The sequence below is a fragment of the Psittacula echo genome, assembly GCF_963264785.1.
Source record: "Psittacula echo genome assembly, chromosome: 23".
Lineage (NCBI taxonomy): Eukaryota > Metazoa > Chordata > Aves > Psittaciformes > Psittacidae > Psittacula > Psittacula echo.
The window spans coordinates 4,848,191-4,874,825 of record NC_137748.1 but is presented as its reverse complement, the minus strand read 5'-3'; the positions used below and the strand labels follow the sequence as shown (position 1 = coordinate 4,874,825).

The window sequence follows — 26,635 nt, the reverse complement described above, 5'->3', positions numbered from 1 at the left end:
GTTGCTTGCTGGATTCCGTCACTTTCTGGAGCCAGGTAAGCAATAATGCTGGCTCTGTGCTTTGGCAGCTCAGTGGACTTCCTTCTTGCTGCAGGGAGCAGTGCTGGGGTCCTGGGGGTGTTTCCTGTGGTAAGGGGAGCACCCTGGCTGCTGTGCCTCCTGTGCGGATTCATTCCTTCCCTGCGGGGACACTAGATCTCCTGCTTGTTGGGTTCCTGTGTGCTGGGCACTTCTGCTTCCAGCAGTGACAAACTACTGCAGTGAGGGCCAGGGGGTTTGAGGAGGCCACTCGCCCCTTGTGTGGTGGCAGAAATGAGGACCTGCCTGGGAGCTGCTTTGTACCTCTTGTCAGCTTTTGAAGAACTGAGTTGTGTTTGTTCCTACAACAATCCCGGTTTTCCGATCCTGCTCCATGCTGCAGTGGAGCACCAGGTTCACCTCACGCCATTTACTTTCCTAAGAGACTTTGCTCTTGGAAACCGAATTGCCACAATTATGCAAAGCTCCTCTGAATAACACTGAGGAGGGAGGTGACCTGAAGCCCTGCTTGCACCTCGCGCTGTGCTGTGTGTACGTGCCAGCAGCCTGATCTCTGGGCAGCTTCTGCTCCAGGAATTCCACTTCCCTGCCTGCACTGTAGCCGATGCCTGCATCGAGCAGGGCTCTTCCAGCAGCTCACAGGCTTCCAAATGCAAGAGGGGGAGGCATCAACTCGACCCAGTGTGGCCCAAGAGAGCCAGACCAGGCTGGGCAGTGGCAAGGGTGCTGCCACCACCCTGTTTCCCTGCGCCCATCCTGTCAGGGTGCACCCAGGGCTGGGAGAAGGGAGCAGCACCCCAGGGTCAGGCTGCAAACTTGCGTCAAGGTGCTGCTGAGCCCACGGCACTGGAGGGAGCAGCCGCTGCGTCCCGGTGACCCTGATGGCTCATTTGGCCCAGATTGAGCCATTAAAAGCCAGAAATTGCAAAACAATTTGTTTGTTCCTTGTAAAAAGCGCTCCTTGGAGCAGGGAATCGATCGTGCGGGGCTGGGGCGCTGCTGCCTTCCTGCCCATTCAAAGCCCATTTGTTTTGGGGTTGTTTGAGGAGCACCGATACCGACTCCGCAAGCGCTGGCAGTGAAGAACACCTGGTTCCTTGCTCCACGGGTGTTATTGAAGGAGGGAGAGAAATGTGCTCCACAAATCGATGAGATGAGGGTAAATGGGGGCCAGGGGAACCGTCGATATTGACAGACAGAGCTGGTGGCAGCAGACAGGCTGGATACGGGATGCAGGGGTGACGCGTTACCGAGCCCTGGGGTGCACAGTGTGTCCCCCCAGACACTGGCAGTGAGCAGTGCCCACCCATCCCAGAGCACCCCAAAGCATTCTGGGGTACCAGGAGAGATAGAGGCTGCAGAAAGGGGCTTCTTTGCAGCATGTGGCTGGGTTCCCTGCAACACATCTGGCCAGCTGTGACTGCACCAAGGCCAAGGGCTGGAGGCAGGGGTACACCTGTATATACAGCTGCATCGACTCCTATAGATTGTAGCTAGTTATGTATCCATCTACATGCATAAATACCTACATGTATGTGCATGTATCTGTGTATATATAGCACTTTATGTATATATATGTGTATACATATGGGGTGTGAATGTTTAGCTAGATAACTACCTATACTTTTCTGTACCCACACGTGCAATTCCAGCCAAGCACCTTGTAGCTTGCTCCACTGAAACTCTTATTTCTGTATGTCCCTCTGTAGCTACATATGAAAATCCCTATCTATATATGTATACACTATACTTACAGCTGTATATGTGCATGTATAGCTCTGTATGTATATGGATGTATGCATATATGGCTATATCACTTTAAAGCTCTGCATTCATGTGTATATATTTACATGTGTATGCATGTTAGGCATGTGTGTTTGTATATACATGTCTATAGCTACAGCTATACCTATATATGTTTATATGTATCTGCACACATGCATAGCTCTGGGTGTGTGTACATTGATCTATGTCACACAGATGTGTCTATGAAATACAAAGCTGGAGATAGAGGGGTAGGGATAAAGAGCTGGGCATTTATACACATACACATACAACCAAGGCCAACTACCTCCTGTAGTGTCCATATAGATATATACACACACACGTACATATATGTGTATACACACAGACACCCTCCATGTGTGTCCATCTGTCCGTGCATCCCAGGGCTCTGCGGGTGGGTTCGGAGCCGCCCCAGGGTGGGGCAGTGGCAGCGGTGCCTTTAAAAGCAGAGCTGAGCCCTGGATTGAGGCACCGCTGAGCACGGAGCCAGCAGGTGAGTCCTGGAGGGCTGGGGAGAGGGATGGACGTGGGGACCAGAGGGGAGGGATGGAGGGGATGTGGGGACCGGCCAAGCTCCAGGGACGAGCATCTGCTGCCTGCCTGGCAGTGTTCAAGGAGCTCTGGGCAACACTCTTGGTCATATGGTTTAGTTTTAGGTAATCCTGTGAGGCACAAGGAGTTGGGCTCAATCCTTACGGCTCCCTTCCAGCTTGAGTCCATTCTACGGGACCTGGGGACCAACCAGGAGATAGGGATGGAGAAGACCTGGGGACCAGCCAGGAGGGATGGAGGGGGCTGGGGGACCCGCTGGGATGGACAGAGGGGATTTGTGAACTGGCCATGTCCTGGGGATGAGCTTCCTGCATGGGTCACCCCTCGCCACAAGCTGAGCATGTGTCCCCTGTCCCATGGCCACTGCCCCTCTGCTTCCCTTTCCCGCTCAGTCTCTCCACAGCCATGCAGGTGAAGGTTTGCATCGGCCTCATCCTCACCATCGCAGCCACCGCCTGCCTGTGCCGGCCCGCAGCAGAGGCCCCAGGCGCTGGGGGGGATCCCTCCTGGCCCCCAGGCAGCCTGGTCCGGCGGGCATGGCCAGAGCCCCTGTCCCAGGATCAGAAGCACCTCATCTCCAGGTTCCTGCCCCACATCTTCACAGGTACCGGGAGGTGCAGGGGGGGCAGCTCTAGGAGGAGGCTCTGTAAGGCACAGCCCGGCAGCCCCATGCCAACCCCCAGCCCAGGGCAGCAATAACCCCATGCCCTTGCCTTGGCAGAGCTGAGTGACCACAAGGGCTACGAGGGGATGGAGGATCTGCACGACCTCTACTACCCTGACTGGATGGACTTTGGCCGCCGCAGTGCTGAGGACTCGATCGATGCCGTGTAGCGGCCGCTCCATGCAGAGCACCAGCACACTCAGCGCACGTCCCTTCCTGCAATAAAGCCTTAGCACTACGGGTGCTGCTGGTCACGTCTTTGCTGGTAGGAGCCGGGGGGTGCGGTGGGATTCACCCCCAACGCCCTCAGGAAGCACAGGGCAGATCCAACACAGCAGCAGACACAGCACGCACGAGCTGCTTCATGACTCCACGTTTATTTGACAGGGACAGGACTTGGGGTGAGGGATGCAGCTGCGGGAGCAGCAGCTACACCCCAAGAAACACCAACTGCAGGTGACCCCCAAGCCAGGGGTGCTGCTGCTGCTGCTACTCAGTGCTGAGGAAAGAGTCTAAACCCAGCATCCCTTTTCGATGTCAGCCCAGCTGCTGGCCAGGGCCAGCCACGAGTGGGAGATCTCACCCTGGCCCCCAGGACCACCCCATCATCCCCTTTGCTGCAGCAGCCCCGAAGGGCCGAGCTGCTCCGGGGACAGGCTCAGCAGAAGCAGGAACAGTTTTTATTGCTAGGAACTGACTCCTGTGAAGGGTCTGTACCCCCACAGCAGGGGACAGGGGCAGCGGAACCTCCCCGGAGCCCCACCATCACACATGGGACCCTGGCACAGGGCAGACTGCCGTGTTGGTGGCATTATTGCAGAGCTCACCATGTATAGGTGATGCCCAGCAAAACCCTTCTGTCCTGGCACTACACCTTGGATGTTTTCACTTAGGGAGCTGCTGTCTGTGGTGCCCGAGAGCGCACTCTGTACAGGCCGTACACGGATGGAGGCTGAGGTGGCAAAGCAGAGGCGCATCACCCTGTTGGGGGCACTGCCCCGGAGGGCTCCATGTGCAGGTGATGCCCAGCACCAGGTTTCTGTCCCGGCCTCTCATGCTCAGCGGCAGAGGCCGCACGTTCGCGCCTGCAGGGCGCGCCCCGCTCCCACCCCGCCCCTCCTCGCTATTGGCTGTTCCTCCGCTCCCCCGCCCCGTCGCGGGCGCCGACAGCCGCTGATTGGTCAGTTGGGTCTGGGCCGAGCGCCCCTGAGGGTACAATGGCCCCGGGCGCAGTACCGCTCGCAGCCGCGAGGGGGCGCGACGGTGGCAGCGGGTGCCGCAGGTCCCGGTGGAAGGGGGGGTCCTGCCCGGCGAGCCCGGCGGGTCTGGGGGGTAGCGCCGGGTAAGGGGTGGCCAAACACAGCAGCGAGGAACCGCCTCGGCTCAGGCTGCTCCCGCAACCCCGGCACCAGCCCAGCCCCGGGGGGGTTGCGACACCAGAGCCTCCTCCCCAGCCTGGGTGGGGAAACTGAGGCACCGGGCGGTGGGCAGTGACCAAGGGGGGTGTGCGGGGGGGGTCACCCTAAAACACCACACTGGGAGCTCAGTGAACATCCAATTTACTGACAGCGGGTGGGGGGCAACCCACCCAGGGGTGTGGGGGGGGCACACGGGGATAAGGGGAGCTCAGTAGTGCAATACCAGGGCTGGGAGCTGGCGGGGGGGAGTCAGGTCCAGTCCCCCCCCAGTCAGGTGTGGACGGGCAGGGAAGTACTACCGGTCATACTGGGAAAGGACCAGTCCCTTATTGGCCCTGGGGTGGGTGCCAAGGTGTGGGGGGGGCAGCAGGGGTTCTACCCCCTCCATGCTGCTCCAGTACCATCCCCAGCTACGTACCTAAGTGTCTCCAAGGCGGGAGGGGGGGTGCTGGGACCCCTCCACCCCACATTTCAGAGTCTTTCCAGTGAGCCCCAACCACCGTGGGGTGAGGCAGCACTGGGATGCTAAAACACCACCCCAGGGCTACGGGGGTCCCTGGCAGTTGGGTATGGGGCTATCTACAGCCTGGGGGGGCAGCGAGCCCGCGGGGGGCCCTAGGGGATGCGGTAGGTGGAGGTGTTCTTGGGCTCGGTGCTGGGGACGGACCAGTCCCCTGCCTCCTGGCTGGGCTGGTAGTGCCGCCACGCCGACTTGTTATAGACCGGCAACCGCTCCACCGAGTCTGTGGACAGGGCCTGCAGGAGACACGGGGGGGATGAGGAGGGCCCCGTGCGCCCCCCGAGGACATGGACACCCCGTCCCAGGAGAAAGACCCACCTTTAGGTAGATGACAGCGTCGGTGCCGAAGCCCTCCATGGAGAAGAGCTGCAGGTCCCCCTGGAAGTACTTGGCGTAGAGGCGGGAGATGGGCAAGCCATAGCCAAATCCAGCCTGGGGTGGAGGGAAGAGATGGGGTGGGGGGTCCCCAGAGCTAGGGTGGGCACCCCCAGGGGATCCCAAGCCTCTCCACACCACCCTAATAGCAACACGAGCACCCTCAAGTGTCCATGTGGGACCTCCAGTGGTCACCTCACCACGCTCAGGCATAGCCAAAGGTCTCCGTGCCACACCATAGTATCTCTATGTCACACCCAAGCATCCCATGTCACCCCCAGGCACCCCAAAATGCCCCCAAGCCACGTCCAAACATCTTCAAGCCACCCCTCAAGCATCCCCAAACATGGCCAAGCCACCTCCAGAAGTCCCTGTGCCACTTGGCACCTGCAGACCCGCGCCCTGGCCCCTGTCCCCCTGTCCCTTTGGGGCCCCCGTGGCACTTACCAGGGGGGTTCCCTCGGTGGGTGCCCCGGTGCCCAGCTGCGGGGTGGGAGCAGTGGAGTACATGTAGCTGAAGAGCCGCTCGATCTTCCGCAGCGGGACACCCATGCCCCGGTCACTCATCTGCAGGACAGGGCAGGGGGTGACAGCCCCGCTCCAGCCCCTCACCCATAGTGCCCCCAGGCTGGGGTCAGGGCCCCCCCCAGGATGGAACTGGTGGTCCCTGATGTACCTTGATGGAGAGGTCCTCCTGACCCAGGGCCACCATCACCTTGATGGCCGGCAGCCGTGGGCTGTTCTCGTGGCTCTCCACCGTGGCTCTCATGGCATTCTGCAGGCACAGAGCAGCTTATGGGACCCCTCCATAACCTCCCTGCTGCTTCCCCTCACCCGCATGCTATGGGCTCTGGGTTACCTTGAAGAGCTCAAAGAGCATGTGGTAGAGATGCGAAGGGACGTAGACGATGCTGATGGGCTGCTGGGCGTTGCTGGCTGCAGGGAAGAGGAGAGCGCCATCCTTTCCAACCCCAAATAAGCCACCCAAGAATCCCCTGCCACAGTGACACCCCCTAGCCAGGCCTCACCATTCACCTCCTCGATCTCCAGGTCGGGTGAGGACATGTAGTACTTGTCACACAGGAGCTTGGCCATGTTGTAAGCATCTGGGAGGCGGAGGCACAAGGGTCAGCACCCCCAGCACGAAGGCAGGGGCCGCGTTTGGGGTCCCCTTCACTCCCAGATCCCGGATTCCCATCCCAGATCCCATTCCCAGATCCAGATGTTATTCCAGATCCAGGTCTTCTGGAGTGACCCCAAAGCAGAGGGGACACCTTGGCTGAGGCCCACCCAAGCTCATGACACAAATGGCTCCCAAACAGGGAGATCCCAGGGCAAGGGGAAGACCAGGGGGACCTCCAACACCACCGCCCCCCCCAGTTCAGTCCCCCCATGCAGGGGAAGCCCCCCAGTCCCCACAGACCTCTCACCACATTGACCACGTTGCAGTGGGGGTCGATGCTCCCAATGTGCTTGGGGTGCGCGGGGTTGGTGCTACCATCAAAGAGCAATGCTGGGGGGGGGACAGAGAGCAGTGGGTACCCCAGAGGGCACATTAGGGACAGGGGGATGCTCGGGGCAGATCCTGAGGGAGACATCAGGGAAAGGAGAATGCTCGGGACAGGATCCCTGAGGCTGGGAGGGAATTGGGGGGGGATGCTCAGGGCTGGGGTGGGATGCCCAGGATTGATGGAGATGCTCGAGGCAGGGGACCCCCAGGGGCAGTTGGGGTCCCCATGGCGCTCACTGTGCTGGTTGATGAGCATGCGGATGGAGATGCGGCTCAGGTAGAAGCGGTCAAGGAAGTACTGGATGTTCTGGTTGGAGACAGGGTCGTCCCCATAAGCGTCCTTGTACTCGATGACCCCCTGTGCCATGGTGGGCACCACGTCGTTGTGCCGGTTGCGGATGGTGATCAGGGCATCTGTGAACCTGAGGAGGGAGAGGGATGGAGCTGGAGGGCACCAGGTCCCCACACTGCCCAGCTCCAGGAGCTGGTGGCACCGGGATGCTCTGTGGGGTGGGGACAGTTTGGGGATGCTGCAGGGTGCCAGAGCCCCTCGGTGACACCCCAAAATCAAGGACAAGGGGTATTAGACCCCAACTTACTGCCCCAGGGTGGCCTGGTCCTCAGGGTCCCTGTCCAGGAACTCCATGATGTCCAGCAGGCTCTGGACGTACCTGGGGAAGGAGCCGGTTACCCCCCACCCCGATGCCACCCAAAGAGAGGGGACACTCTGGGGACCCCACACCAGGGGGGCACAGGGTGCTCTGGGGCACGGCCCATTCAGCCAGAGGGGCTCAGGACCCCCTCAACCAGGAACCCCCCCCCCAAAAAAAGCTGTTGCCCCATGAAACCACCCTGTGCTTGCTGGGGGTCCAAGCCTGCAGCCCTCATTTCCCCCACCAGTGACCTTCAAGCCCCCCACCCCACTGGAGGGGCTGTGTCCCCAGGGGCCACCATTCCAGCACGGGGACATGAGAGTCACTGCAAGAGGGGAGCCGCGTCCTGCCAGCAGCGGCTGAGGACACTGCACAAACAACTCGTCACGTGGCGGCACTGGGAGAAGGTTCATGGCGCTGGGGGGGGAACACGGCGCTTAAAGGGACACCCAGAGCCCCCCTTGAGGACATGCATCCCCTCGGCCCTTTTACGGGGCAGGAGGTTGGGGCAGGACATGGAGGTGGCACCAGTGACCTGCCAATGGCCAGGAACACCCCGCTGGCGCCTTGTCAGCCAAGGACATGGAATGGCACCAGCTGGGTGCTGCCCTGCCAGCCCTGTGTGCAGAGGACAGCCGGTGGCAGCGGTGGGATGGGACATGCAGTGCTGGTGGGACCCCCCCCAGGCAATGGCACTGGCAGGAGTTGTGGTGGCAATGAGGAGCCATAGAGGGGACAGCGCTGGGATCCATGGTGGGACCCCTCTGGGTGACCACAGCAGGACAACAGAAGAGTCAGCAGCGGGACCCCCACGAGCTACAACAATGGCAGCAGGACCCATGGAGACGGTGGTGGTGGCACCTCCAGAGCCAAGGTGGTGTGGGATGGGGGGGTCCCGCTGGCGGTGGGACCCCACGGGCGGCAGCCCCCCCCGTCTCACCAGCTCTGCACCAGCTGCACCGAGGGGGTGCGCAGGACGCGGTCCGGCAGCAGGTTGATCTCCTTCATGATGTTGGAGAGGCGGACAGGCAGCTCCTGCCGCAGGAAGGCGAAGGAGGTCTTCTCACAGGCATTGCTGGAGCCTGGAGGGGACAAGGAGGGGGGGAAACCAGGCTGAGCCCTGGCTGGACACCCCCAGCCCCAGGGCTGCCTTTGCTTCTGCTGGGGAACACTGGGGGGGGACTGGGGCAGAGCCAGCAGCAGGTCCTGCTCTTGGCTGGAGGGGGACACTGGAGGGGCTGGGGGGGGACAGCTCAGCTGGCTGGAGAAGGCAGGCTGGGATACCAGCACAGCCCAGTATGGCCCAGACTGTGACTGGAAACCCCCCTGAGGGCAATGGGGAGGGGAGAAGGACCTGGGCCACCAACAGAGCTGGTCACAGACACCCTCTGCCACCGGGACACACCGAAGTGTCCAGCCAGCGTGCGGTGGCCAGTGAGGTGGGGGAGGACAGGGGGGCAAATCTGGCCCTGAGCCTCTGTAGGGGATCCCGGTGTCAGTGGGGTGGTGCAGAACCGGGGTGGGGGGGTGAGGACTGCCAGGGCGTAGACACCAGGATGGTGCGGGGAGGGATGTGGGTAAATATAGCACTGACATTAAACCCCCGGTGGGAGGGGAATGGGGACAGGAGGGGCCCACGATGGGTGACAGGATCAGCTGGGGTATTTCCCCCCTCCCCCGGGTATTTGGGCTTGAGGGGGGACCCCTTGTCACCCCCCTGGGAGTGCTGGGGGGGGCAGATCGGCTACGGGGAGGGAAGCACCGGGTGGGGGTCCCACGCAGGGGGTTATTTACCACTGGGGGTATGAGACATCTCATGGGGGGGGCATTTATCGGGGGTGAGGGTATTTACCCGGAGGATCACGAGCGGGGGGGTCGTTGTTTGCCCGTGGCGGTAACACCCCACTGAGAGTGGTTATGGGGGGGGCAAAGGGGAGCCCCCCCCGGAGCCTCCCCCTCGCCCCTCCCCAGCAGTTGCGTATGGTGAGATCGTGATCCCAGGGCCGGTTATTTACCCAAGAGCGCGGAGGGGAGCGGGGGAGGATACGACGGCACAAGCAGCGGTGGGGAGCACCGGGGGGGGGGGTAACAACCGTTAAATAATAACCGGGAATCCCGGGGGGTGTTTACAGGTACCGACACCCCCAGCTCGGGTGTTTGTTTACCGGGGGGAGTGGTGCATTCCCAGGGGGTGGGGCGCGGAGATCCCTCCTCCGACCGGGGATTCACGGCCTTTGGACGGGTTCACCCGGAGCGGGTGTATCCCGGTACCGTGCCGGGGCTCCGGGGGGAAGCTCCCTCGGTGGTAGTGGTGGGGGGGTGTCCCGGTATTTACCGAAATCCAGGAACTGCTTCATGGAGAGCGGTGACGGCGAGAACTTGCTGAAGTGCTCGATGTAGGTGGGGACGCCGGAGAGCGCCGCGCGGCGCCCGAGGCACCGCAGCAGCCGCATCGCGCCCGGTGCAACCGCCGGGACCCGGCGGTACCGGTACCCCCGGCCCCGGCCCCGCCGCACCGCCAATCACCGCCCGCCCTCCGCCGGCCACGCCCCCGCGTTAGCACCGCCCCCTGACCGGCGTGGCCACGCCCACCGCTGTAACCCCTTAAACCCCGCAGCGGAGCCGCTGCTGTTCCCGACCCTCCGAATTCCCCCCCGCGGGGACAGAGTTGTCCAGGGAAGAGCTTCTGCCTAAGAGCTCATCTCAGTCTCCCCTCTGGCAGGTTCAAGCCATTCCCCTTGGCCTGTCCCTACAGGCCCTTGTCCCAAGCCCCTCTCCAGGTTTCCTGCAGCCCCTTTAGGCACTGGAGCTGCTCTAAGGTCTCCCCTTCAGGAGCCTTCTCTTCTCCAGGCTGCCCCAGCCCAGCTCTCTCAGCCTGGCTCCAGAGCAGAGCTGCTCCAGCCCTCGCAGCAGCTCCATGGCCTCCTCTGGCCTCGCTCCAACAGCTCCACGTCCCTTTTGTGCTGCTGCCCCAGAGCCAGACGCAGCTACAAGCAGTTCTGCTCACCAGAGCAGAGGGGAAGAATCCCCTCCCTCAACCTGCTCTGCGGACACAGACACCCCCTCTCCAAACAACCCTTTTCCCACCTCCATCACACTGCTATCCACGTCACAGAGGAGACACGAGGTTACAAATCCCAGAGTGAGGCTTTATTGGGCCCTGGTGGGAGAAGGGGAAGGGGGCAGGGTCCAGGACCCCCCCCCAGCTCCCAGTACCGACTGCACCAAAACCGACAAGACACAGAACAACTTAATCCCCGGGGCAGCATCCACGGGGCAGGACAGACCTGTGGGGGATAAGACTGCAGGGTGGGGGGACACGGCCTTGTGCTCTGCACATCCCCCCTCCCACGCCAAAGCTGCAGCAGATGCGGGGGGGGGGGGTAAACACGCAGAATCAGACCCCTGGACTGCTCTGGAGGAGGGAGGGAGGGGAAGGAACGAGCTCCCACCATCCCCAACTACACAGGTAGCCTTGGTGGAGGCACCCAGCCAGAGGGAAGAGGGATGCACAGGGTGGGGGGCTGAGCATGCCCCGGCATGGGAGAGGATGTGCGGAGCACAGCGGGAGGAGTGTCTGAGCCAGGGGAAGGCACTCGGTGAGACCAGCAGCAGTCACGTCAGGGAACACAGGGGGCACATTTGGGGCTCATCCCCATAAGCGTGCAAGGCACGAGTGCGCAAGAGCTGAGCTGCACACCGGCGAAGCAGACAGGAGCGTGCGGAAGCCTGTGCCGGGATGCAGCCGCGTCCAAGGCAGGAGGTGGGTTGGGGCAGGGAGAGATGCACTTGTGCAAAGTCAAACACCGGCCCTGGTGCTCCCCTCGCACGGGGCTGGGGGTCAGTAGTACTTCTCTGGCTCCTGCCACTTGGTCACCCAGTGTTTCTTGCGCCGGCGGGGCAGGAGGCCGCTGGACTGGTAGCGCTGCTCCTGCCGGATCCTCACCGCGTGGTACTTGGGCATGATCCGGTAGTAACGGGTCCGCTGGAAGAAGTCACACTGTGGGGACAGGGAGAAGAAAGGGAGGGGGGGGACAAACGGTCAGTGTGGAGCTGGAAGGGTCAGTGTGGGGCTGCAGTGTGACACCGGAGCGTGAAGGAGAGAGCCCAGAGCTGGTGAAGAGCAGAGACAAAGGGAGCAGCAGTCTTGGAGCTGCTCGGAGAGACCCCACAGAGCCCCCTGTGCCCCACAGGGACCCTATGGGACCTGGCACGAGAGAGGAGGCAATGAGGAAGAGGAGAAGAGGCTGAAGAGGAGGATGCTGCTGTAGCCGGCCCCCATGGGGCATTACCAGGCGGGTGGCACAGGCGCCCGGGGGGGGCAGTGGGGCTGCCCCCCGTTAGTAGTCATCCGTCAGCCGCTCAGTTTCCGACGGCTGGATCCTCATCTCCGCCTTCTGCCCCTTGGCTTCGTACATGGCCCGCGTGTTGGCGCGCCGGAAGAAACCACACTGCGGGGAAGGAGGGGATGGGGGTCAAGGGGTGCTGGGAGAGGGGACAGGGGGCTCCTGGCCACCCTGCAGGGTTGGGGGGGGCACTCACTGCACCCTCGCCCCAATGTGATGCTCACTGCAGGGCGGTGGCCCTGCAGCCCCCCCCAACCCTTCCTGGGCAGAGAGTGGGGTCCCCAGGGAGCTCCATAGGGCTGGAGACGCTCCCTCAAGTCCCTGCCCAGCAAGGAGGGGATCATCCAGCCCTGCTCTGGGTGGGTTCTCTGGCAGCTCTCAAAGTGTTTTGCACTGGGGGCTTCTCTGCTCCTCTTCTTCATCGCTCTGCAGCCTGACACCTTCCACCCGGCACTGTGGGGTCACCTTCCACCCGCTGCTCGCCAGGTGGGGAGGATGGCACCAGCAGTGACATGAGCCCGTCAGGCCTCAGCATGGCTCCCACATCCCCTCACCTTCCAGAGCAGGAGGATGATGAGCCCCAGCAGCAGCAGCCCGGCCGCCACTGCCACCAGCACCAGCCACAGCGCGATCTCGGCCGGCTGCTCCTCCATCAGCTCTGAGTCCACGTCCACCGAGAACTAGAAGGGCCAAGAAGAGCCTTGTTTTGCGGGAGGAGCTCCCAGTGGCCCCAGTCCCTCCCAGTGTGTCCCAGTAAGAGGTTCTGGCATTGCTCACCCGCACTGTATGGTTCCTCATGTTGATGGTGGGGACGTGGGTCCGCAGGAAGAGCGTTGCTGTGCCGTCCACTTTCACCCGGTCAAAGTTCCTGTACTCCTGGGGGACACAGATGGGGGTGCGTGAAAACACATAGATGATGGGGGGAACCCAGATGATGGGGGTTGACATGCATGATGGATGGGTGACACAGATGATGGGAGGGCAAGGGATGGGTGTTAGCAGTGGAGCTGAGACCTGGCAAACTTGGTATCCTGTTTGAGCACCATCCCCAAGGGAACAGCCCTGACTTCAGGGGGACCCCACACTGACCTCGATGAAGGTGCTGTTCCACACCCGGGCGCGGATGCTGAAGGTGGTGGGGTGCTGTGTGTGGAGCAGGGGGCACTCGAACCACACGCAGCGAGCTGTGCCCTTGGAGCAGCTCTGGGAGGTAAAGAGGAGGGTTGAGAGGGGTGACCAGGGTGTCTGATGCAGCACACTGGTGCCAAGGATCAGTGTGTACGGTGGTCCTGGCATGGGGCAGATAGTGCTGGACCCCCACTCACCAGCAGCACCTCTGACTTGGCTTTCTTAGCGGTGGCCAGAGTGATGGGAGGCTCCACTGGGTCAAAGGCCTCCAGCTGCCGCCTCTGCCGGGATGGAGCCTGATCCTGCAGGAGCTGTGGGGGGAGATGAGCCCCATCAGAGCCCAGCAGCTCTGTGCATGCAGTGGGGCAGGGACACAACCCCGCATCACAGCGGGCACTCACAGTGAGGTTGAGCGGGTTGATGACCCCCCCAGGGGGCTGGCAGGTCTCGTTGCTGTTGACGAGGATCTCAGTGGGGTAGAGGAGCCATTTCCCATTGGGGATCTCATAGGGCCACTCGAAGCCCAGCAGGATGGTGCCCAGGGCACCCAGTGATTCGCCCTTGGTGCTCACCTGCGGAGCAGAGCTAAGGATGAGCCCAAGTCTGCCAACACCCCCCCCCTTGCTGGCCACCCCCAACTCACCTGGAAGTCGAAGGCGAGGGGGCTGCCCACGTCCTGCTCCCCCCGCATGGCTGACTCGCCCACCACCGACCCACTGAAGTGCGACTGCACGTGCGATGGGGCTCTGGGGATGGAGCGTCTCTGGGCACCCGTCTGTGGGGCACCAGAGGCTGTGCCCGCTCCCCATACTCTACTGGGGTGACGGAGGGGATGCGGAGAGGGGGGGCACAGCCTTGCCGCACTCACATGGTCAGTGAGGACTGGATGCTGTAGTCCACGAGCAGCCTGGCCAGCACAGGCTGCAGGTCCTCCTGGGTGCTTTGCCTGCCAAGGCACTGAGGTCAGCATCTCCTACCAGTAAACAACCCCCAAGCAGCATGGGGCAGCCCCCACCCTCCCAGCAGGAGCAGTGGGGTGCCCGTCCTGCCCACCCCAGGAGCCCAGCCTGCCCTCCCATCCTTCCCAGCCAGCAACACCACTGGATATGATCCCAATCCCTCACCACTGTGCTTGCACCAAGGAAAAGAGGAGCCAGCATCGCTCCATGGACCCTCTTCCCAGCCCATTCCCACCCACCCAGGGACACTCACGTAGACAGATCCAGCCAGATCAGGATCTCCCGTGTGTCCAGCATGATCCCAATGGCCTCAAAGGTGATGATCAGCTCTGCCTGCAGCACAGAAGGACCGTGGAGCAGCTCAGCCGGGCCCCCACCAGCCTGTAAGCCCCCAAGAAGAGCTGTGGGTTGGGGGGGGAGCACTCACCCTCTGGTTCCTCTTGAAAGGGTTGCCCAGCTCGCACAACACCGTCTCTGCAAAGGTACAGGCTCCGCTCTGGGGAAGGGAAGAGGGTGAGGAACCTCCCGGCAAAGCCCAGCCTGGTCCTGGACCTTCTCCAGCAGGGAGGGGGCGGCGTACCGGGCGCACGGAGGAGGGCAGGAGGCTGGCAGGCACCGTGACGTTGAGCAGCGCCTCATGGGCGTCCTCGCCATTGGCAGGGTTGGTGGGCACGTTGGTGATGTTGATGCTCAGGTGGAGCTTCCGCACGTCCCGGCTGTACTGCAGCACTTGGGTCCCATTCAGCCTGTGCAGAGACCGGCCCTGCTCAGCACACGGGTGGCCCATCCCAGTGGGATGGAGACACCCCTGCCCCATCCTTTGGCATGGCCTGGGGAGGGCTGAGGGGTAACCTGTGCCCACGGCTATGGCACAGAGGGTGGTGGAGGTGGATGGGGATCCAGAAAGAGCTGCTCTCACCTGGGCAAGGGCTGGTTCTGGTCAGTGATGAAGCTGCTCTGGAGCTGGAGGTTGCTGTAGCACTTGTTGTCAGAGCCACACTCCTTCTGGAACTCGATCTGGAGGGACAGGGATGTCCCCATGAGCCTCCATCCAGCCCCAGGCTGGGCTCACCGGGGCTCCCAGCCCAGCACCTCCGGTGCTCTCCCAGCACCTTGGTCTCATTCTCGTGGGACTGGTCCTGGTTGAGGACGGGGAAGGTGTCGAGGGAGAGGGGACCCAGCTGGAAGGTCCTGGGCTTCTCCACCAGAGAGTAGTTCATGGAGAGCATGATGGGGTGCAGCTTGTCTCGGATGTTGTCCTGCAGGGTGGCAGCAGTCACAACAAAGCCCCAGCTCCCTGGCCACATCTGGGGCACCAGCTCCTACTCACACCCCACTCCTGATACCAAACAAACTCATCATAGGAGGGATGATTTCTACCTCTTTTCCTGGCCCTGATGTTCCCAGGACCCCCCACACCTCACCAAGGCCAGGCTGGACAGAGCTTAGAGCAACCTGGCCAGTGGAAGGTGCCTGTGGCAAGCGATTGGACCTGGCTGAGCTTTAAGGCCCCTTCCGACTCAAGCCAGTCTGGGATTCTATGATCCCTCTCCCCATCTCCTGGAAGCTGGTTCCCCAGCTCCAGTGCCACGTGTAGAGCAACCTGCCATGCACACACACACACAAGTGTGCACACACACGTGCGCACGCTCACCAGCAGCAGGAGCTCCTTGGATTCACAGCGGGTCTCGGGCATGGGGAAGAGGCCGTGGTAGGTGGCAGAGTGGGTCCCCAAAAACCTGACCCTGGGTGGGTGCCGGTCCTTGTCAGCCTCCAGGGTGTACTCCAGGGCTGCGGGGAGAGCAGGGTGCTGCGGGTGCTGCACATGTGTGCCTCCAACACACGCAACCCCCTGTGTGCACGTGTCCCTGTGTGCGCACACTCCTTTGCACCAGTGCTGAACATCCCTCCATGCACAGGCACTCAGGCCTGCACCCCGGGCACTCACTGATCTTCTCCTTGTACTGGGGGTCTCCAGCACTCTGGTTGTAGGAGAAGCAGACGGTTACCGTGATGCTGGTGGGGGCAGAAAGGGGCCGTGAGTGAAGCCGTGCCCCCAGCAGGACCCCCCCATGGTGATGGATGGGGCTCACCAGGACTCAGGTGTGCATCGGGCAGGGTCCACCTTGCTGGGGGTCACCGTGAAGGTCTTGTTGAGGATGTTGATCACGGGCCGAGCTCTGGGCAGAGAGATGGGGCTTGGCTGAGCCCTGGCACATTGCTCCATGCCCACCTTGCTGCCCCACAACCACCCCTGGGGGTGCTGGGGCGGGCAGGGGGCTGCAGGACACCCATGTCCCTGCTCCCTTACCTGAGCAGCACGATCCTCTCGGCCAAGCTGCCCACCAGCAGGTCAGGGTAGGAGTTCCCATCCATGTCCAGCCCCCCGCTCAGCGAGTAGCCAAAGGTCTGCATGCTGGCGGGCCCCAGGTCTGAGCCACTGATCACCTGCATTTGGGGCAAGGGGGTCACCCATTGCTCACCAGCTCCATGGAGCTGGGGATCTACCCACTGCATCCCACCCCAAAGCATGGCATCCTCGGATGGGATCCAGAGCCCTGGTGATGGGCTCCCCATGGGCCGTTACCTGCCGAGGTTTCTCCAGCAGCCCTCCTGCACTGCTGTGGTAAATGTAAACCTTGCCAGGCCCCTCGAATGGGGCCCCCACAGCAATATCTGTGGGGAGAAGAGCAGGGTCAGCCCCACACACCTCCTCATCTCCTCTCCAATCCCACCCCCTCTCCTCCTTGAACACATCAAGATGCCCCTCACCTCCCTCTCTTCACCCCAAACCTCTCCAGAGACCCACCACACCCCCTCCAGCGGGATCCCCTCTTACATGAAAACCCCCACCAGGCTCCTCCCCAGCGCCCCCAAACCCCTCACCCTGGAAGCCATCCTGGTTGATGTCCCCGATGCTGGCCACAGCGAAGCCAAAACCAGAGTAGCTGGGGCCGGTGAGGACCAGGTTGGGGTGGGGCTGGAACCCCCCCACCTCGTTCATGTAGACGTACACGGCTCCCCCCACCTCCTGCTTCCGCTGGAAGTAGTAGGGAGCTCCCACCACCAGGTCCTGCCACCTGCGGGACAGAGGGGCCGGTCAGGGCTGGGGCTGCAGCACAACCCCACCGAGACACCAGAAATCGTGGTGACCCCCCCAGAGCCATAAGATGACGACTCCTCTCATAACCCCCACCGCCACCACCAGAGCTGTGCGTGTTTAGGTTGGCAGGGACCATAAAGCTTCTCCAGTTCCAACCCCTGCCACAGACAGGGGCACCTTCCACTGGAGCAGCTTGCTCCAAGCCCCTGTGTCCAACCTGGCCTTGAGCACTGCCAGGGATGGGGCAGCCACAGGTCCTCTGGGCACCCTGTGCCAGCGCCTCAGCACCCTCACAGGGAAGAGCTTCTGCCTAAGAGCTCATCTCAGTCTCCCCTCTGGCAGGTTAAAGCCATTCCCTTGTTCTGTCCCTACAAGCCCTTGTCCAAAGCCCCTCTCCAGGTTTCCTGCAGCCCCTTCAGGCACTGGAGCTGCTCTCAGGTCTCCCCTTAAGGAGCCTTCTCTTCTCCAGGCTGCCCCAGCCCAGCTCTCTCAGCCTGGCTCCAGAGCAGAGCTGCTCCAGCCCTCGCAGCAGCTCCATGGCCTCCTCTGGCCTCGCTCCAGCAGCTCCACGTCCCTCTTGTGCTGCTGCCCCAGAGCTGGATCAGGACTGCAGGGGGGGTCTCCCCAGAGCACAGCAGAGGGGCAGAGTCCTTGACCTACTGCTCACTCAAAGATGCACAGAGACCCCACTGTGAGCCACAGGATGCCCCAGGCGAGACCCCTCCACATCCCAAGGAGCTGGGGGTCCTGGCCCCCTGCCCTCACCCGTCATTGTTGAGGTCTGCCAGGGCCACGGCGCTGCCGAAGTAGGAGCCGACCTGGTGCCCGGGGAGGAGGAGGCTCCTCTGCAGCGTCTGCTGGGGACTGCGGCTCAGCAGGTACACAGCGCCCATGTGCTTGTACCGGGGAGCGCCCGTCACCACCGTCACCGCGTCCTGCTGCAGCACCGCGCTGCCCACCTCTGCCGTGTACCCTGCCACCAAACCCTGCCCGTGAGATGGGGACCCCCCGACAGCCCCAGACCCCATGTCCCCCACCACGACACCCTCCACCCCCTTGACCACCGCAGTGTCCCCACTGCACCCCTGCTCACATCCCCAGGGGGTCTCCAAGCCTCCCTGCACTCCACAGCCCTTGAACACCCACCCCTAATACTCCCCCTAAATCCACATCCCCTAAACCTCCTCCTCACCCCAAATCCCTCCAAGGGGGAAGCCCCCGTAACCTACTGCCCCCCACCTATGTAGGTGTTGCCATTCTTCTTGTTGGGGTAGGAGAAGTCATGCAGGTCCCACATCTCCCGCTGCAGCATGTAGTCGGTACCTGCAACAGTGGAGGGGGGTTAACCCCACAGCGGAGGGCTGCCCCTTGCCCCTCGCTCAGCACCCGCTCCCCTTTCATGCCCACAGCACATGTGAACACACACGTGTTCACACACATGTGCAGAGGGTTTGCATGGGCGCATAGATAAGCACATGGGGAGGTGCACACACGACATGCGTAGCGCACCATGCACACGTGGGCACATGAACATAGATGTGCATGAACATATGTGCATGCACACGCAGAGCATGCCCTTGCATGCAGGAGGGGATATAACCATGGTGGGAGCAGGCATTCCTGGGGAAGGGGCTGCGCATCCCCTGTCGCACCTTGCCAGTTGTATGCACCGGGTGCTCCAAAATAGATGATGTTGGCGGTGAAGCCGGCGCTGGTGCCCATCTGGCACATGCCGGTCTCGTCGGTGTCCGTATTGGAGTTGCACATCTCGTTGTGGTAGGTCTGCCACTCGTCGCTGATGTTGAGGCGCAGGTCATTGCCCCGCACGTAGCACTTGCCCACCATGCGCCGCTGGTCCTCACTGCCTGACCACAGCACTTTGGTGTAGCGGTGAGCGCAGGCCTGCGGGGACAGCCAGCACCACCTGCAGCACCCCAAAAACAAGGGGCTATGTCCCCTACCACCCCTTGTGCTGCCTTTGCCCAGTCCCTGAGCCAAGGCCTTATCCTGCCACAATGGTCCATAGGGTATATCACCATCCTGTTCACGGGCACCAGTGCACATGACCAGGATTAGGGTCCAATCACCCCGTCACCCCACAGCCCTGACCCATGGGGACAGGGAGGTGGCAGCAGAGCCCCCGCTTGCCATTATCACGCTGGGCACACGTGCAAGGCCTGTGTGAAAGCAGCGGTGGCTCCCTGGGGATGTGCAAGGTGCCAGCTCGCGCTGGCACACGCGTGTGTGTGAAGAACCAGGGTGCTCGTGCACTCACCAGCACTCTCCCCGCCGGCTGCCGCTGGCTGGCCACTGTCACCCCCAACCACATGTCATCGATGATGGCCTTGTCCGGCTCATCTGGGCAAGGAAGAGGCAGTGTAAGAGGGGGACCCCCCCACCATGCAGAGCCCCCAAGTGCCAGGGGATGTTTTGAGGTGCCCACATACTCTTCAGCTCAATGTCGAGGCGCTGGCAGTCACTGGTGGACGCGGTAAGGGGACAGGCGTAGACAGCGCCCGTCTGTGTGCCGTTCACTGGCTCCACGTCTCGAGGGGCCCCCACCAGCAGCCTGGGGGGGCAGAGAGAAGGGAGCGCATGAGTGATGGAGGACCCATCCCAATGCCTCATTTTGGGGGTGCCCCATGGAGAGGGCGGTGGGGTACGAAGGTGGCCTGGAGGTGCTCAAAGGGGATGAGCTGCTTCCGCAGAGCATGTCACACCTTAACACCCCCAAATAACAGGGGGCAGACCCCAAGCCCCATCTCCAGACCAGGAAGGGGGGTTCCCCTTGGATGGGCATGCACAGGGCTGCAGCAATCAGCCCGTCACCCCCAGGGCCAGTGAAAGGTCACACAGGACGAGGCGGGTGACAGACTGATGGACACATTCATCGCCTCGTAATTGCTGGACCCAATCCCAGCGCATGCTCACGGCTGAGCCCCCCATCCCAGTGCATGGTGTGGGGTGCAAGAACAGGGGTTCAGGCTGGTGCCTGCAAACCTAGCACCGGAGCCACTCGGCACAACGCAGCCGCGCCAGCGCCGGGGCCCCCACGCCTGTGTAAACAGCCACGGCCCTTCCCGGCCAACCTTTGAGCAGCTGCCGCGTGTCCGGCAGACAAGCTCCTGCTGCCGCGCCAGGGAATGCTGTGGGAATGCCGCGGGGGTCCCAGCTTGGGGACCAGCTCCAGGCACACAGCACATTGCATCCCGCTTCCCAGGACGGGTCTGGGCTTGTGTCGACCCACCCAGGCAGCAGAGGGGGTCCTGGGGAAGGGGGGGGGGGACAGCGCCCTTCCGGGGGTGACTAAGGGCCCTGGAGTGGCACACATCCCGGCTGAGTCATGGAAGTGCCATGCAGGGGTGGTACATCACCCTCCATGGAGGGGTGCCCGGGCTGGAAACCAACACCCGCAGCCCAGCTCCGTATGAACTCATCACTAGGGGCTTTAAGGTGATGCTGAAGGGACCCCCACACACACCCCAAGGGAAGAAGCTGGGGACTCCCGGTAGCACTAGGGCAGAGGATCCACAGCCCTGCCATGGGGCTGGGGGAGCCGGCGTGCCCGGGGGGCTCCGGAAAGGCCAGCCTTTCCGCAGGGAAGTCCTTTGGGATGGAGAGGACAATGGAGTGGAGGAGGCACAGCTGCATGATGCCAGCAGAGGAAGCGCGTCCCTCTGCAGGCAGGGACAAGGCACCCAGGGAGCTGCCGCAGCCTCCCCCGGCCTCATCGCAGGGCACTAGGGTGATGAGCCAGGCGGTCCTCAGCTCGCACACCGGCGAGGAGAGGAGCAATCCCGGCTGTCACCGGGAGGCAGCGTCGGGCGATGGGAGCGCGGGCGCGTTCGGGCAGCGTGGGGCGGCTGAGTCAAAGCCCAGGCGCAGGAGGAATGTGGGGCCCCAGGCAGCCCCCGCCTCGGCACGCCGGGACGCCCCGGTGACGGGCACAGCGAGCAGCATCGCTCTGGCACCATCACAGGCTGCAGGTGGGATGCAGCCGCAGAAGAGCCCCCCAACGGGTGCAATGCGGGGTGGGGGGGTGCCTGCTCCCCCTGGGGATGCTGGGCTGAGGATGCCAGCAGGATTCACATCCCACTGGGCGTGAAGGCAGGGGCATGGAGGGGGATTGATTCCTCCTGACTTTTTTCAGCCTGGCACAAAGGAATTGCTCCCGTGATTCCTGATCCCCTCCCAGACACCTGAGGGATGGGGGGGACAACACACAGAGGTCACTCTTGTCACAAACCAGGGGGAAGTGACTCAGGGCTGGAGGGAAAAGCTTGGGGGGGGGGGGGTGTTGTCCTGCCCCCTTCTGCCCCACCATCACCGTGGCCTCTGGGCACAGGGACACACACTCAGCCCTTTGCCAAGGGCTCCCCCGGTGGTCCTGGCTCGGCCGGACCGTTCCCAGGCACCACCCCCCCCATGGCTGTGCCCCACTGATCCTGGGGGGTGGGAGCAGACCCCGGCCAAGCGGCTCCAGCATCTTGCTGCCTCCAGCCAAGACTTCCCCGCACGGCAGCCCACCCGCAGGCTCTGCTCCCAGAGGGGGAGGATGCTGGGGGCTTCCAAACCTCACAAGATCAGGGCCGGGACATGCACAGGCGTCCCCCACCCGTGCATGCCCCAAGCTGCCATGTGGAGATGCAGGAAAAACAGAAGCCGGGATGCTGAGGCTGTCATCACAGGGAGGCCTGGACGAGCTTGTGCCACACGGACCCCACATGGGTGGGGGTTAAATGAGGAGACACGGCTCAGCCCAGGGATTGGGCTCAGAGTGCAGAGCAAAGGCAGCGATGGACAAACAGCAGCACGAGGGGGAGGCTGGGAAGGGAGGGAGGCAGGAATGCAAGGCCGTGCCCCATCCTCATCTGCCCTGGTAAAGCAGGGAACAGGGGATGACGGTGGCGTGGGTGCTCCCCGCTGGCGCTGACTGAGCTGGGGGGGCTGCGGGATGGTTTGGCAATGATGCTCCAGAGCTCAGCTCTGCGACTGGGCCCCAACAACCTCCCCAAGACAGGGAAGCCAGAGGGTGTTCCTGATATAACCCTCCTCCAAAGCTCCAGGCCAGCCCCAACCAACCCCCCAGTGCCACTACATTTGCCCTGGAATGATCAGTCCCCCCGGGAGCCCTAAGCAGGGAAATCTGCTGATGCCCCTGCCGGAAAGAAGGCGGGAGAGGGGGAGACTGCTCCTGGAGGCAGTGAGGGATGGTGGGAGGGATGGATGGATGGATGACCCCCCGGGCGCCAGCCCTGCCGCAGCATATCCATCCCCCCTGCGTCTGCCAAGCAGCCCAGCCAAGCTGGGGGGAGCGCAGCCAAGCCAGCCCCAGCATCGGCAGAAAACCAGGCAAGGGGGAGGGAAAGCCGGGAATTCAGCTGCTCTCCTCCTCTCCGCCAGCCAGATGGGACCAGAAAGACCCCAAGCGTTGAGCAGAGCCCCTGCTCCCCCTGCACACAGGAGGGAAACTGAGGCATGCAGCACACTGCCCATGTGGGTGCCACCACATCTGTGCCTGCCTCCCTGGCACAGACACACTGTGCGTCAGTTTCCTCATGGTGTTATAGGACCCCCATGGGTCAGATCCCCAGGGCAGCACTGGGTTCTGCCAGCACAACCACAAGCCAAACCAAGAAGCAGCTGGATCCAGCACCAGCAGTCCAAGGAGTTTCTTAATCTCAGGGCAACAGATAACACCACTGGTCCCACCTCGCCTTCCCCTGGCCTGGGGAGGAGTGAGCAAACAGACCTTTGTATGAGCACAGCCCTGAGACATGGAAAACACCAGGGGGGTGGCAGGGGGGAACCTCGTCACAGGACACAGCATGGCCCCCCGCCAGCACCCAGCCAGGAACCGGCTCTCCTCAGGAGCTCAGGAATGTGCTCTGAGCATCCCTTCATTCCACAGTGCCATCCCAACACCTCTGGCAGCCACCCTGCAGCAACCAGACATCAAGCCTCCCCAAAAAAACATGGGACAACTCCCTGCCTGCATCCCCCATCTGGGATGTGGTGGCAGGAAGCATCACTTTCCTGTCCCCACCCCAGCTATGGCTGCGCTGCACCTGCGATGGCCAAGGGATGGGCAGGGGGAGACGCTGACCAGCACTACGGGAAGAAGCTCCTCGGCTTGCAGGATAGTGGCCATGGAATGGGTTGGACTGGAATGTTTAATGTCCCTATAGAAGGGACCTTGAAGCTCATTCAGTTCCAAGCCCTGCCATGGGCAGGGACACCTTCCACTAGAGCAGGTTGCTCCAAGCCCCGTTCAACCTTGGCCATCAGGACAGATGCCAGTATTTCCCTCCTGCCACTTCCACAACAGGCAGGTGCCTCCCCGGACGTGCTGCAGCGCAAGCCGGGGTTAGGCAGGAGCTGCCTGCACTTGCCCTGGCCCCTCCTGCCCACGCCACACAGGCAAAGCTGCCTGCATGGCCCCCCAGGGCTGCTGCCCACATGCAGGGCCTTGTGGGGAAGCGGAGATGGGCCCAGCACCCCACAGCCCCTCCATGTCCCCCATGAGGACAGGCAGCAGGGGGATTCCAGGGGAAGGAGGTGCAAATCCCCCAGGGGTTTCACACTCCAAACCCTTCTCCCAGAGCCTCCATGTCCCACCAGCATCATGCTCAGACACGCTAAGGCCACGTGGCCCATGGAGGGGGATTGCAAATGCCTGCCAAAGCCCCCCCATATCCATTCCAAGACAGCAACAGCCACTGCCAATGTCTTGAGAAGGCAGACACCAGCCAGGACCACGACATCTGTGTCCCCCCGCCAGCTGCTCTGAAGGCACCAGTGCCAGGGAAGCCGGCCATGGATGGCAGCCAGCATGTCCTGGTGGAGACGTGGGTTCCCCAGGTCACTGGGCCCACTGCTGCTCCATGGGGAATGGCTTCACTCCTCCTGGATGGAAGCAACAACAACGCATCCCACGGCAGGGCGAGAGGCTGAAATGCATCCCTGGAATGCGGAGCATCAGATGCCTCCGTCCGGCAGCTGCTGCCAGTTCCTCTGCCAGGAACACGGCGGGAAAAACGAAAGGGAAAAAAGGCGGGGGTGAAGGGAAAAAGGGAGCCCTCCGGGAGCTCCACGTCGGGCGGGTGAGCCAGCAAAACCCTGTGCCCTCGAGCGAGAAGAGCCCAACCCAACCTCGCCGCCTTCTTTCCTTCTTCTGCACAAACACGCAACTCGCACCTCCGGCCATGAGGGACGGGAGCCGGGAATGCTGCCCCGGGGGTAACCGGCTGAGAAGGGCGGGGACAGGAGGGGACACGGCAAGGGGTGGCGGTGGGATCGCACTGGGAAAGTGCCGGCTGAAAGGGCTTTTGTTGGGCAGCAGGAATTACAGTTCAGTAAGTTCTCCAGGGCCAACAGCGATCTGAGTTTCGGGGGGACGCGACCGCTCCGGGTGGCGTCTGCTCGGGGAATGCCGAACCGGGACCCCGCCGTCGGGTACCGGATGGTTCCCACGTTCCGGGGCGGCTGCGGGGCTCCTGCCCCGGTCAGCGCGGGGTTGCGGTGGGGACTCCGGTATCCCAATGGTTGAGGGTGGGGGAAAACCCCAGGGGACCCCGTCCTATGCAGGATGCAAACTAAAGTCCCGGGCAGGAGATAAACGCCCAAGGAACGATTTAACGGCACCTCCGCACCCCAGCGGGGGTGCCCCCCAGCCCAGGGATCCCCTCTTTCCGCACCCGAAGGCCCGCCCGCTCTTCCTCCCCGCTTCCCCCCACGCCGGGACCTTCGCTCTGCCCCATGGACCCTTGCCCCGCACACCTCCCGCATCCCTCTCCCCCAAGCGCGGGGGCTCCGCTCCCGCACCCCCCGCCCCGAGCCGCCCCGCACTCACAGGCTCCGCTCCGGCCGCTCGGTCTGCCGGTGCAGCGCTACCGAGAAGCCGAAGAAGCCGCCGGGGGTCGCGCCCTCCTTGAGCACCGGGAAGGCGCGGTCCACGTTGAAAGCGGCGGCGGCGCCCAGCAGCGCGCCCAACACCGGCAGCAGCCGCAGCCGCGGCCCCGGTGCCGGCAGCGCCCGGCGGCCCCGCGCCATGTCCCGCACCCACCACCGACCGCGCCCCCCCCCCCCCGGGGCCGGTGCGCTGCGGGGCGGGGCTGGGCGGGGAACGCGCCCTTCCGGGCGCTCCCCTTAAAGAGGCCGCGCACCCCCCCCCGCCGCACCCGCGGGTACCTGCGGGAAGGGAGGGGCGCGCAGCGCGCGTGCGCGAGCCCGGGGGGGGGGGGGCGGGGGGGCGGGGGGAGGCGTGGCCACACCTGCGCGTGCACGGCGGGAGGGGAGGATGGAAGAGCATGCGCGCTGGCACGCGAGGCGGCTCCCCCCCCCCCCCGATACCCCCCCGCACAATTGTGTCCGACCCATGGAACTCGTGCCCCCCCTCCGGGGCAGGGACCCCCCACCCGGACTCCCGGATGGAGCGTTTGTGATGGGTCCTCCCGGGGTGGGACCCCCCAGTGAGATCGGACCCCCCATGGGATAGGACCCCCCCACGCGATGGGACATCCAAGTTAGGTGCCGGTATTGGGTGGGAATCCCGCGATGCGACCCCTGAGGATTGGACCTCCCATGGGATGGGACCTCCCAGAATTGCCCCCCCCCCCCCGGTTAGAATCCTGCATGGGATGAGACCTCCCCGGGATCGGACTCTGGTCCCCAGCCCGGTGAAGGTCACCGGGAGCCATCGCACAGGTCCCAGCCGTGCCAGGAAACTCTGGGTGGGGTGGGGGGGAGGCACAGGATGTCCTGTGTCCCCCGCCTCGACGTCACGGCTCCCGGCACAGCTCCTGCGACTCACGATGCCACTGGGAAGAGTAACAGCACAGGGGACAGCCCAAGGGCAGGTCTGCTGTCAGCCGGCACACGATGCTGTCCCCTGTGCCACGTTTCTCTTCCTCTCTTCCTTGTCCCCTCCTCCCCATCCCTTGTCCTCTTCCCCTGTCCCTTGTCCACCATCCCCTGTCCTCTGCCCCTAACTTTGTCACCTGGCTCCCAGCAGAAGAACCAGGCAGCTTTCAAGGCTATTCAAAATCTTTGCAATTCTCAGATGCTACTGTAATTATCCTGGAGGAGAAGGAGGATACTGGAAGGAAAGAAGAAAGGAAGGAAGGACGGAAGGTGTTTGTGTCACCGGTTGGCTCTTTCTGCGGAGAAAACGCCAAAGGTGTAATTGTGAATAGTTCCCAGCAGATGGCTCCCGAGGGACGAAGGTGACCGGGAGCACACGGCAGCTCAATCTCATGACCATATCGATCCTATCATAACCAGGCACTACCAAGTACAACAAAATGATAGCACATTCTGGTCAGATCCGCCGTTATCTCCACGCTTGTTCCCCACACTGAGCGACAAAAGGTACTGTTGTGGTTTAAGCATGGCTCATTCACTGGCCTTGAACACTTCAAGGGATGAGGCAGCCACAAGTTCTCTTGGCAACCACTGTCTCACCACCATCCCAAGGAAGAACTTCTTCCTCATATCAATCTAATACTCCCCTCCTTCAGTTTAAATCCATTACCACTCATCCTATCCAGGTTGTTCAGACAGCAGAAGGGAAAATTCCGAGGAC

The 26,635-nt window shown here is 62.7% G+C and overlaps 3 protein-coding genes across 6 annotated transcripts; 1 reads left to right on the top strand and 2 right to left on the bottom strand.

The window, feature by feature from the left end:
- Positions 1 to 2,553: 2,553 nt before the first annotated feature.
- Positions 2,554 to 3,210, top strand: LOC308229369 (gastrin/cholecystokinin-like peptide; the record flags this gene model as incomplete). Its single annotated transcript, XM_080633335.1, has 2 exons — positions 2,554 to 2,980; positions 3,098 to 3,210. Exons 1-2 carry the CDS (start codon positions 2,689 to 2,691, stop codon positions 3,208 to 3,210), a joined length of 405 nt encoding a protein of 134 aa, XP_080489461.1. The 5' UTR covers positions 2,554 to 2,688.
- A 195-nt stretch (positions 3,211 to 3,405) lies between these two features.
- PDK2 (pyruvate dehydrogenase kinase 2) lies at positions 3,406 to 10,041 on the bottom strand. Of its 4 annotated transcripts, none has more exons than XM_080633620.1 (11): positions 9,852 to 10,041; positions 8,457 to 8,598; positions 7,463 to 7,534; positions 7,101 to 7,285; positions 6,777 to 6,866; positions 6,382 to 6,459; positions 6,213 to 6,289; positions 6,030 to 6,128; positions 5,801 to 5,920; positions 5,297 to 5,410; positions 3,406 to 5,214 (listed from the first exon to the last, which is right to left on the bottom strand). In XM_080633620.1, the coding sequence occupies exons 1-11, from the start codon at positions 9,967 to 9,969 to the stop codon at positions 5,074 to 5,076; spliced, it is 1,236 nt and encodes a 411-aa protein (XP_080489746.1). In that variant the 5' UTR covers positions 9,970 to 10,041; the 3' UTR covers positions 3,406 to 5,073. The 4 variants fall into 4 exon arrangements, with proteins under 4 accessions (XP_080489746.1, XP_080489749.1, XP_080489748.1 ...); XM_080633623.1 differs by lacking the exon at positions 9,852 to 10,041 and adding an exon at positions 9,682 to 9,821; XM_080633622.1 differs by lacking the exon at positions 6,777 to 6,866.
- A 1,395-nt stretch (positions 10,042 to 11,436) lies between these two features.
- ITGA3 (integrin subunit alpha 3) lies at positions 11,437 to 25,104 on the bottom strand (the record flags this gene model as incomplete). The annotated part of the gene is made up of 26 exons (XM_080633573.1): positions 11,437 to 11,516; positions 11,809 to 11,967; positions 12,417 to 12,542; positions 12,640 to 12,738; positions 12,952 to 13,065; positions 13,188 to 13,298; positions 13,392 to 13,562; positions 13,634 to 13,736; positions 13,859 to 13,936; positions 14,203 to 14,282; positions 14,377 to 14,445; positions 14,530 to 14,695; positions 14,869 to 14,966; positions 15,062 to 15,208; positions 15,604 to 15,740; positions 15,898 to 15,965; positions 16,043 to 16,129; positions 16,261 to 16,397; positions 16,537 to 16,625; positions 16,836 to 17,029; positions 17,818 to 18,025; positions 18,292 to 18,375; positions 18,705 to 18,954; positions 19,328 to 19,410; positions 19,500 to 19,621; positions 24,905 to 25,104. 25 exons carry the CDS (start codon positions 25,102 to 25,104, stop codon positions 11,857 to 11,859), a joined length of 3,132 nt encoding a protein of 1,043 aa, XP_080489699.1. The 3' UTR covers positions 11,437 to 11,516; positions 11,809 to 11,856.
- Positions 25,105 to 26,635: the final 1,531 nt, after the last annotated feature.

What these genes read in the sequence shown, in the direction of transcription:
- PDK2 (XM_080633620.1), bottom strand. Translation starts at nt 9,969, where the DNA reads ATGCGGCTGCTGCGGTGCCTCGGGCGCCGCGCGGCGCTCTCCGGCGTC. An exon ending in AGGAGGACCTCTCCATCAAG is followed by an intron (nt 5,921 to 6,029) that starts GTACATCAGGGA and finishes CCTGTCCTGCAG; the next exon opens with ATGAGTGACCGGGGCATGGG. An exon ending in ACGCTGTCATCTACCTAAAG is followed by an intron (nt 5,215 to 5,296) that starts GTGGGTCTTTCT and finishes TGTCTCCTGCAG; the next exon opens with GCCCTGTCCACAGACTCGGT.